At 39.4% G+C, this 11876-nt stretch overlaps 1 protein-coding gene across 2 annotated transcripts in view; it reads left to right on the top strand.

Moving 5' to 3' along the window:
* Positions 1-11876, top strand: part of LOC120533855 (beta-galactoside alpha-2,6-sialyltransferase 1-like) — a 64373-nt gene that overhangs the window by 39485 nt on the left and 13012 nt on the right. For both annotated transcript variants that reach the window (XM_039760901.1, XM_039760910.1), the window contains exons 3-4: positions 167-267; positions 10790-10891. In XM_039760901.1, the coding sequence (XP_039616835.1) occupies positions 167-267; positions 10790-10891 (203 nt within the window). The remainder of the gene's footprint in view (positions 1-166; positions 268-10789; positions 10892-11876) is intronic.

The following is an 11876-nucleotide window of genomic DNA, read 5'->3' as shown; positions in this document are numbered from 1 at the left end:
CACATGTGGCAAATGTGTATGTTTTCTTTTTTTTTTTTTTTTTGGTGTTCTGTTGGAAAACAAATCTATTTGGTTTAATGTCCTGTAAGTCAGATGAACCTTTGAAAAAATTATTTAACATGATCTGGTTGTACTGTCTAAAACATGAGTGTTTTTTTTCCACTAGATGAACATGATGCTGTGCTGAGATTTAATGCAGCCCCTACATCGGCGAGATTCATCCGTGATGTTGGGAGTAAGACAACCATTAGATTTATTAATTCACAGGTAACTAATTAATGTCTGTAGATATTTTGTTTATTGATAATTGAATTGTATTGATCAGGATCAGGAGAATACTGAGAACTGTGTGATAATCTAATTATTATATTGGTAGATACATTAGATGAAAAATACAACTAGTGATATAAAGTTAAGACAACAATTACACAAGTTTTCCATTTAAATGCCACTGCAAGAGAATGTCTGGTTATTGGGGCAAATGCAATATCTTATTCAGTCATGGCAGGGATCGACAATCTTCTTAAAGCAAGATTCACAAAGAGCAGCAATGGGTAGAAAAGGGGGTATGAGATACAATTTTTTAATGTAATATGGGCATACAGTATATGCATTTAACACAAAGCCAAAACTTCAAGCACTTATAGGAAATAAAGAAAAACAATTTAATGAGACTTCTGACACTGTATTTCCGCAGAGTTGTTTCATGTTCGGTGAGTAGTTGGAAGACTTCAATTTTAAACAGGATTCCAAACTTACATCATTAAGCTGACTTCATAGCTCGCATTTGGTGTCATTCATGTTGGAGAACATCTGTTCACAAGAATAAGTGGACCCAAAAATCATCAAAATTTCAAACTCTACTATTTTGAGTTGACAATAATAGTCTGGAAGGTTGTTCCATGTTTCAAAAATCAGTTGGTCTCTCTTTCGACAGTTGGAAAGTTCAGTCCATTTGTAATTCATGGTTAAAGTCGCCTTTTTCTCTTTCCAGGTTTTCTAGTTCCACTTGTAAAGATATAAATTTTGAAGACCACAAATCTTTGCTTTTCAAATGTGTTAGTTTTAGTTCAAATTGAGCTCTGTCAACTGTTGAAACAGTGAAGAATTTAATCGATTGACAAGAATGAAAGAGTGAACTTTTTATTTCTGAAATCTTTGAAGCGACCAGTAAATGAATTATGCATTTTTGTAATACTTGCCAGAAAGATTAATAACACTTCCAGTAGTTTCCAGATATTTTCTTAATGTTTTGAAATGAAACAGATTTCCACCTTTCAAGTCTTCTACTAACAAAAGTAGTTTTGTTTGAGCAGGGTAAGAAAGCCTTTACTGGATGTTCCATCTGTAGCGATAGATACCAATTTATTGATGTCAATTTCCCTAACAGTTGAAAATTCCAAAATTGCTGTAGAGATATCTTCACCTCGAGTTTGTCCTTATAAGGAGTAATTTAATTCTTCATGGAGACTTTTATTGGAAACATACACTCTCAGGTGGCTAATTTGTGCAATTTCCTTCATGTCACGACTCGTCACATGCCAAAAAAAATACAGATACCGATTTTATTTCTGTAATCTGTTGATCTGTCACATTCTTACCCATCTTAATGATTCTGTCATGAACAGTATTTTGTGGAGTGTCTTTAATCTTTCTTAATAATATTTTCTTCATTGTTGAAGTCAGAGTAGAGATGCCAGAATTAAAAAGCACTTTTTTTACATATTCTCCAATCTGTGAAAGGATTGTTGTGCTTTGCAATCTAATGAGAAATGGCAAAACTTGCTGATTTTTACATAATTTACTTTAAATTGGTCACTGCTTTTTTCTTTCTTCTCCGAATGAATTATTTTTTGCAAATTCATTGTGTCTTGTTAAAAAGTGAAGTGAAGTTAAGGATTGCAGGGAATACCAATAGCTGATAGAGCCTAGTATTCCCATAACAAAAGGAGAGCCATTGTAACATTAAAAGTTGTTCCCAGGCCTGGTCAGACATCACCCTTAAAAAAAAGGTTTTAAGCTACTTCATGGCAGGGTTTGGTAAGACATTAGGCAGGGTTTGGTAAGACATTGGGCAGAGTTAAGAAAGGGAGAGCTGGAAGGTAAGAAGTGGAGTAGTTACAAAGACTGATAACCGATTAAGTATATCTCAGCTACCATCAGCCATGCACAAATGGTGCACTTGTACATCCTTTTTACAAACCCAGTGCACTGCTTTGCTTTACATCTGATTTGAATTTGCTGTAGATTTGTAATAGCACAATTTAAAAAGCCAGACATAAAGGAACTAGAATAGCCAGCTCTGCTTTATTGACCTTAGTGAATTACCTTTTGTATATTATGCCTATTAAAACGTTACCTTAACTTTGCGCAGTTATAGGAAGCAGGTTTTATACTTTTCCCTTTATTAATGTTCAGTTCTTTTGAATTTCGTCAAACTTTACAGATACATAGCTTGAAAGCATTTTCTCTTCCACCCAGTATTTTTTTGTAAATATCTTGACAGACCCATTACTTGTTTCGGTTGCTGGTAACTGTCTGTCACAAATTACTCCTGACACTCTTCTCCACCCATTCCACCCTGCCTGCACTCTGTTTTTCACCTCTCTTCCACAATCTCTGTTACTCTGTACTGTTGATTCCAAGTATTTAACCTCATTAACCTTCTCTAACTCTACTCCCTGCATCCTCACCATTCCACTGACCTTCCCCTCATTCAGACACATGTATTCTGTCTTGTTCCTACTGATCTTCATTCCTCTCCTCTCTAGAGCACATCTCCACCTTTCCAGGGTCTCCTAAACCTGCTCCTTCTCTTGCTGTAGATCGCAATGTCATCAGCAAACATCATATTCCAAAGGGACTCCTGTCTAATCTCATCTGTCAACCTGTCCATCACCATTGCAAATAAGAAAGGGCTCAGAGCCATTCCCTGATATAATCCCACATCCACCTTGAATGCGTCCATCCCTCCTATTGCAGACCTCACCACTGTCACACTTCTCATCGTACATATCCTGTACAACTCTTACATACTTCTCTGCCACTCCCGACTTCCTCATACAATACCACAACTCCTCTTGCAGCACCCTATCATATGCTTTCTCCAGGTCCACAAAAACACAATGCAACTCCTTCTGGCCTTCTCTATACTTCTCCATCAACACCCTCAGAGCAAACATTGCATATTGTTGCTCTTTCTTGGCATGGAACCATACTGCTGCTCACCAATCATCACCTCCCTTCTTAACCTAGCTTCCACTACTCTTTCCCATAACTTCATGCTGTGGCTCATCATTTGTATCCCCATGTAGTTACTACAACTCTGCACATTCCCTTTATTCTTAAAAATCGGTACCAGTACACTTCTTCGCCAGTCCTCAGGCATCCTCTCACTTTCCAATATTCCATTAAACAATCTGGTTAAAAACTCCATTGCCATCTCTCCTAAACACCTCCATACTTCCACAGGTATGTCATCTGGACTAACAGCCTTTCCATTCTTCATCCTCTTCATAGCTGTCCTTGCTTCCACCTTACTAATCCATTGCACTTCCTAATTCACTATCACCACATCATCCAACCTTCTCTCTCTCTCTCTCTCTCTCTCTCTCTCTCTCTCTCATTCTTTTCATTCATCAGCCTCTCAAAGTACTCTTTCCATGTTCTCAACACATCCTCCTCTCTTATGAGTATATTTCATCATTATCCTTTACTAGCAAAATACCCACGCTTCACAGCGGCGAAGTACTGCATTAAAATTTTTAATAAGAAGGAAATTAAACCTTTTTAAACTGAGGGAAAATATGCCAATAATTATTTGTTAAGGATCTCTTTGTATACCATGTTGTCAGTTCGGCCCTCCGGTTGTAACATGACCAAGCTGTGCGCTGAGCTTACTCTTGAGCATATAACTTACAGTTGGCCATGTGAACAGTAATCTTGTCTCAAATCTCACAGCTTGGATTGCTGCTGTCATAATCGGTTTGAGTTTCATGGTTTGTTTCAATTACGACATTATTTATAGGACTTGTGTTGAAGAGACATTCGGCATCTGTCAAGCATTGTAAGCACACAACCGGTTTCATCGATAAAATCACATCCAGCTTTTGAGAGTTTAAACATTCATAAACATCAAAGTGTCCACTACTGAAATCGTCACCTGTCAATCTAAGATGTTTAAGAGGCATTGGCGGTTTCGAAAGGTGTAAAATATTTGCCATTTCGGTACACTTGAAAGCGACAACCGAACAATTCAGCGGCAGCCATCAACTCACATGCAGAACCATAGGATATCAAGAGTGAGCCTGATATGGCCGTGCAATATGTAACAAAGAGAATGGAAATGGTAGGTGCCATCTCCAGGCATGGGAACCACTCAGTAAGTGACAGTTCTTTGATCGATAGTGATCATCTCGATAGACATGGTAATGGGGGTTGGAACGATAAAGGAAATGGGTACCTGAGCAATGTAAAGTAAGTCTAAAATACCTACACAATAACTATAATTGTAATAAATAAACAATAAAACAGCGGAGAAGCCGTGGATTAAACAAAAAGGCTGTAGTTATCAGTAAGGAGACGTGAATCCCGTGGCGAAGCAAGGAAGGGAATGTAGAGACCGGAGCGACGGACGGCCTTATATAGGCAGGCAGCCAACAACGTGGGAGGCGTTGGCATGGGGGACCCAACGCCACCTCACACGGTGACCGAGGTGCAGGCAATGGACGTTTATATGTACGTAAGTAGGATTCAGTTAGCGTTGGGAACCCGTGTACCAAATGTCTTGAAGATGGGCCCATAAGTAACAAAGACCGTTGAAAAGTTCAATATGGCGGCCGACAGTGGCATCATACCACTGAAACAAGTACGTACATTGGTTTCAGTTAGTTCAGGGAAGCCGCCTACCAAATTTCGAGAAGATGGGGCCATAAATAAGAAAGTTCAACATGGTGGACGTTGTTGACCATTATGCATAGAATTTCTAAATGAAACCTGCTTAACTTTTGTAAGTAAGCTGTAAGGAATGAGCCTCCCAAATTTCAGCCTTCTACCTACATGGGAAGTTGGAGAATTAGTAATGTTGGAAAGTTCAATATGGCGGCTGACAGTGGCGTCATACCACCAAAATAAGTACGTACATTGGTTTCGGTTAGCTCAGGGAAGCCACCTACCAAATTTCGTGAAGATGGGGCCGTAAATAAGAAAGTTCAACATGGCGAACGTTGTTGACCGTTATGACCGTTACACGTAGAATTTCGAAATGAAACCGGCTTAACTATTGTAAGTAACCTGTAAGGAATGAGTCTGCCAAATTTCAGCCTTCTACCTAATCGGGAAGTTGGAGAATTAGTGACGTTGGAAAGTTCAATATGGCGGCCGACAGTGGTGTCATACCAACGAAATAAGTACGGATATCGGTTTCCGTTAAAAGTTCAATATGTCGGCCGACAGTGGCGTCATACCACCGAAATAAGTACAAAATTTCAGCCTTCTACCTACACGGGAAGTTGGAGAATTAGTGACGTTGTAAAGTTCAATATGGCAGCTGACAGTGGCGTCATACCACTGAAATAAGTATGTACATTGGTTTCGGTTAGCGCAAGGAAGCTGCCTACCAAATTTCGTGAAGATGGGGCCATGAATAAGAAAGTTCAGCATGGCGGACGTTGTTGACCGTTATGCATAGAATTTCGAAATGAAACCTGCTTAACTTTTGTAAGTAAGCTGTAAGGAATGGGCCTGCCAAATTTCAGCCTTCTACCTACACGGGAAGTTGGAGAATTAGTGACATTTGGAAAATTCAATATGGCGGCCGACAGTGGCGTCATACCACCGAAATAAGTACGTACATTGGTTTTGGTTAGCGCAGGGAAGCCACCTACCAAATTTCGTGAAGATGGGGTCAGCCTTCTACCTACACGGGAAGTTTGAAAATTGGTGACGTTGAAAAGTTCAATATGGCGGCCGCCAGTGGCGTAATACCATCGAAATAAGTAAGTACATCGGTTTCGGTTAGCGCAGGGTAGCCGCCTACCAAATTTCGTGAAGATAGGGCCATGAATAAAGTTCAACATGGCGGACGTTGTCGACCGTTATGACCGTTACGTGTAGAATTTCGAAATGAAACCTGCTTAACTTTTGTAAGTAAGCTGTAAGGAATGAGCCTGCCAAATTTTAGCCTTCTACCTACATGGGAAGTTGGAGAATTAGTGATGAGTCAGTGAGTGAGTGAGTCAGTCAGTCAGTGAGGGCTTTGCCTTTTATTATTATAGATGACCCTAACCTGCTGCACATCTTCCCCAGCTCAATCCCTATGTCTAGCCAATTGGTACAGGTCCTTTTCTCCCTCTATAGTGTCCAACCTCTCATAAACTCATCATATGCCTTTTCTTTAGCCTTTGCCACCTCTCTCATTACCTTGCACCTTATCTCCTTGTACTTGTGTCTACTTTCTGCATCTCTCTGACTATCCCACTTCTTCTTCACCATCCTCTCCCTCTGTATATTCTCCTGTACTTCCCCTTTCCACCAACAGGTTTCCTTTTCCTCCTTCCTCTGTCCAGATGTCACACCAAGCACCCATCTTGCTGTCACCCTTACTACTTCTGCTGTAGTTGCCCAGCTGTCTGGTAACTCTTCATTGCCACACAGTGCCTGTCTTATCTCCTCCCTAAACTAACCTTGCAGTCTTCCTTTTTCAACTTCCACCATTTGATCTTTGGCTCTGACCTAACTCTCCTCCTCTTCTTGATCTCCAGTGTCATCCTATAGACCAGTGGTTCCCAAACTGTGGTACCAGTGGTACGCGGAGCGTTTTCAGGTGGTACGCATCGCAGTCCCTTTAATTTAATTTATCTGTGCAAAACCCTTTATGACAAGCCTGTTGTGAGCAAAAACCAATGAAACTGTTTAAATACAATAATACCTGGATTCCCAAATTTAGTGTGGTGTGAAATTTCGTCATCTGAATAAATAAAACCTATTATTCGAATCAGTATTTAGTTCATTTAATGCTACCATAATTCCGTTTCGCGGAAGTCAGCTTCTACTTCTTCACTGTTTGAGCTTTTGCTCACTAGATGAACGCACAACACTAACACTATTTAGTCCTCGGTAACTCTAACTCACAGAAACCGCTCGCATTTGTTGTTATACGTGCACTGCTGCTGTATCGCATCATAGTCACTAGATCTAAGCACAAAGCCGATACCATTTTGTCTTCGATAACTGCGTCACATACAGGCCGAAGGCAGGATTTAGTTTCGGTGCGGAATTTATCAATTTATGTACATGCACAAATTTTTTCATTAATTTTATGCATAATTTATTCCAATTCTTTAACTTTTATTCAGATTTTGGGGTGGTTTAGACCCGAACTCCCCCCCTTACAGCTCTCCCTCCCTTTCAACAAGGTGCAGGTGGTACGCAACGCAACTCACTTAACCACAGGTGGTACTTGACGTCCAAAGGTTTGGGAACCCCTGCTATAGACCACCATCCTATGCTGTCTAACTGCACTTTCCCCTGCCACCATTTTGCAGTCTTTAATCTCCTTCAGATTGACTCTTCTGCATAGGATATAATTTACCTGTGTGCATCTTCCTCCACTCTTGTACAGTATGTAACCTGATATTCCCCTCTCTTCTTAAAATACATATTCACCCCAGCCATGTCCAATCTTTTTGCAAAATCCATTATCTTCTGACCTTCTTCATTCCTCTCCTTGACACCATGCCTACCCATCATCTCCTCGTCTCCTCTGTTCCCTTCACCAACATGTCCATTGATATCCGCTCCACTTTCCGTCCCATGGGTACACTGTTCATCACTTCATCCACTTCACTCCAGAAATCTTCTTTCTCATCCATCGCATACCCAACTTGCGGGGCATATGTACTAACAACATTCATCATCACACCTCAAATTTCTAGCTTTATAATCATTACTCTGTCTGTACTTTTCACTTCCAAAACATTCTTGACATACTGTTCCTTCAGAATAACCCCTACCCCATTTCTCCTCCCATCCACACTATGATAGAACAATTTGAATCCACCTCCGATCCACCTTCCCTTCCATTTAGTCTCTTGCACGCACAATATATCAAACTTTCTTCTCTCCATCATATCAGCTAACTTTCTCCCCTTACCAGTCATACTGCCAACATCCAAAGTTCCTATCCTTAACGCTAGAATTACCAGAGCCTACGAAAAAACTCATAGATCCGTCCCACCTTTAAATGCTTTGCACCTTTCTGTCAGCGTCTTTTGTCTTTTAAATGTGTTGATAAGCAGCAAACAGCAAGCAGCCTGCTATCACATCCCTCCACCCCACACAGTTTCCTCAGCTCAAGTCTGTTTACCTGCATGTCAGTTGCTTAGAGTTGTATAGAGTGAGAAGTCAAACAAAATGACACCTTTTATAAATACTATATCATTATTTGGAACACTTGCATTTCATGTGTATTCCGTGTCTACAACGATCTATGTAAACATATCGTTAAAACAGAAATGTTTTTCATGTTTTAGTAATAATTGCCAAAATGTAGACATGAATAGTATAATGTGTGAAGCCTGAATTCCAAATATCAAAGAAACACTTTCACAAAAGGTACAAATATAACAGAACAAATGCGCTTCCATTCAAAAATATAACTGCAAAAAAGAACCCGTGTTAGGGTGCGACATTGACACACAGTTGCTATGACAGCTTTGGTGGTGCAACGGTATTAACTATTGACTGGTAATCAAAGCTTCACAGGTTCGATCCTGGCCAAGTCCATTTTGAGAAGTGAGCTGCTCATGTTCTTACTATTTTAGAATAAAAACATACATTTGATTCCAGCCTGTAACAGCCGGTGTAATTTATGATACTTGTAAAGGTTAGCTTTGTTTTTTGTTTTTTTTTATTCAGTTTTATTCTCTCAGCCACATATACAATCCCAACTCCACTTTTACAGACTGACAAAAACACACACAAAACCCCCTAAAAATCAATTTTACAGGAAAAACGACGCTCTAAAACATTATATGCCAGTGCCTGCAGGTGAGCTGACGCTCTAAAATATTATATGCGAGTGCATGCTGTTTAGCACCTGATGACGTGTTCCAGCCAGCCAATCACTGTAATGCCAGCTCCTGACATGGCTAGTGGCATTACAGTGAGGGCAGTACTTACCTGCCCCTTGATTGGCTGTCTCCAACCCGCGAAACGTGTGGTGCTCGTTCGAGTAGCGCCATGCTCCGAGCATAGCGATGCTCGAGCCGAACACATGTTCGGCCAAGCATGCTCGCTCATCACTAGTAAATAGATAAATAACATTCGATCTGGCTTTTATGTAAGTAACATATACTGTAAATGTTAATGTTTTGGGCAAATGCACCTTTCTTCGTATGTAAGTACTTATGGCGGTTGTTGTTAACCCGGAACTCGACCAATCCAGTAAGGAAATCTGTATTGTTGTCCACATGTTGATCTGGCAAAATTTTACACCGGATGCCCTTCCTGACATAACCCTCCCCATTTATCTGGGCTTGGGGCTGGCACGAAGAAACACACTGGTTTGTGCATCCCCTGTGCCTGGGTTTCTAGACTACTCAGTTTTTTTTTTTCTGTCTAGTTCATTAAAGAAATCTATAAAGTCTTTGCTACTAATATTGGGTGGAATTGTGCCTGAGAGCACTGATTACTTATTTAGCTGTTTTTAAAAATAAAACCTACAGGTTTAAGTTTATTTATCCCTATGGAGACGCATTCAAAGTGTACCTTCTAGAGGGCTTTCTTAAACTAAGTTACAGAATTATCAGTCCACTGAATTAGGTTTGTTTTCTACATTTTGCCTCAACGTTTTGACATTCTAATTTAGGATGGCATGTGGTATCATTTAAAACTTGGCGAATCCCTTTTCACTTGTAAAAGAAGTTAAAACAAACATAAAAAGAGTTGGGGTGCCAGATGCAAGCCCTATTTAATAGCTGATTGTTATGTAAAAGAAAGGAAAAAATAGTTGCTGAGTCTGACAAAACCATTGGGCCTTCTTCAGCAGTCATTCAACTGGCACCATTTTGGTGGTGTGTGGGATTTGTGGAGAGGTCACTGCCTCTCTTCCAAGGTATACATTTTTCTGTCCAAGGAACAGGAAAGGAAAATGAGTATAAATTGGCTGTGTTACATTCAGAATCACCCCATGAAAAAAGCTCACTATATTCATGCATATGATTATTATTATATTAATATTAATTGCGTTTTGAGTAAAGCTGCACTTTTCAAAGGCTACTTTACATGCAAGTTAGTTATGTGTGGGGTGATAATAGCATTAGATCAGTGCACAGATTAGAAACTGTTAGAATGTCAGTAAATCTTGGAAGTAATATTTGAAAGTGTCATTGATAGCCTGGATAATTGCATTTTGAGTATTAGTATCTTTGGTGACAATTTAGCCTACAGTTATAGTTGTGAAAGTAACTAGAACTTTTCACAGTTTGGAAGGGCATGTTATCATAAGCTACACTCAACTACAACAGATGAGATTAGAAAAAGAGTGTGCCAATTTCAGTGTTCATATGTGAATTTCAAGGTTATCCCACAAGATACTGTAACTAAAATATATGTACAGTATATTAATAAAGTAAATTCACAGAGAATGTTGCTTATCTCAACTGCAGATGAGGAATGTGATGCAAGAAGTCTATTTGATAATATACCTATCAGTACCTCAAAGTATTTAAAAATTGTTCAGCGTTGTTGCTCCATTTTGACTCATTTGTTTCTCCATGCTTTTTTTTAGGTCGTATCTACAGAGGCACACAGATTTCTGACAGATCCTTTGTATAGAGATACTGTTTTGGTTATGTGGGATCCAGCACCCTATTCTAAAAACATTACTCACGTAAGTGAAATGAATATTTGTAGCCATCCTTTCAGTGTTTCTAAATTTCTTAAATGTATCATTTCTTTGTGCTAATTTCAGAATCCTTTACATGTTAAAAATTGATATTTTTTTCCGACTCATTCAATGACATTACTAGGAAGTCATCCTAGTACAGTAGTACCTCTGGTCACAACTGTAATTCATTCCAAAACTCTGGATGCAACTCGATTTGGTCACGACCCGAACATAATTTCCCCATAAGATTGTATGTAAATACAATTAATCCATTTCAGACCGCACGAACTGTATGTAAACTATCTATCTATCTAAATATATATATATTTTTAAGTACAAAAATAGTTAATTATACCATAGAATGCACAGTTTAATAGTAAACTAAATGTAAAACAATTGAATACCACTGAGAAACCCTTGGACAACAGAGAAAACTAACATTGTAAGAGTTTGTGCTAGACCCTTACGAACTGCTTGCTGTAAAAACGTTTTTTATGAGTTTTAAGCACAGGGAAAAAAATGAAATGCCATTTTTCTTGCGAAACTTTTCAAACCATCCTCTACTGGCTTTAAATGCCTCACCTTTGCCACTCGAAGAAGGATTTTTTTTTCAGCAAATCGCCATGAATCTTCCTGGCTTTCTCGCATATGATTGCTTTGCTTACGCTATCCCCTGCAAGCTGGTTCTTGTTCAACCACATTAGCAACAGTTTTTCCACCTCTTCCAGCACGTGAAGCCTCTGCTTGGTTAACATTGCAACTCCTTTTGCAACATCGACTTGGTTCAACATTACTTGGCAACAGGGAAAGTGGGGCAAGTTGCACTAGTGCATTTGTGTCTCCCATAAAAGCAGCTTCACTTGAAATCACTTTGTGATTGTGCACGGGTAAAAACGTCCGCTGAAGTGTCAGATTCTTATTTAATTCTTCTGCTTTCTGTATCTTCTGCATTGCATTCAGGTCTTTCAGGTTACCGTGATGTTTTGTC

This window comes from Polypterus senegalus, chromosome 1 (assembly GCF_016835505.1).
Source record: "Polypterus senegalus isolate Bchr_013 chromosome 1, ASM1683550v1, whole genome shotgun sequence".
NCBI classification, from domain to species: domain Eukaryota; kingdom Metazoa; phylum Chordata; class Cladistia; order Polypteriformes; family Polypteridae; genus Polypterus; species Polypterus senegalus.
This window is presented reverse-complemented; position numbering and strand designations above follow the sequence as displayed.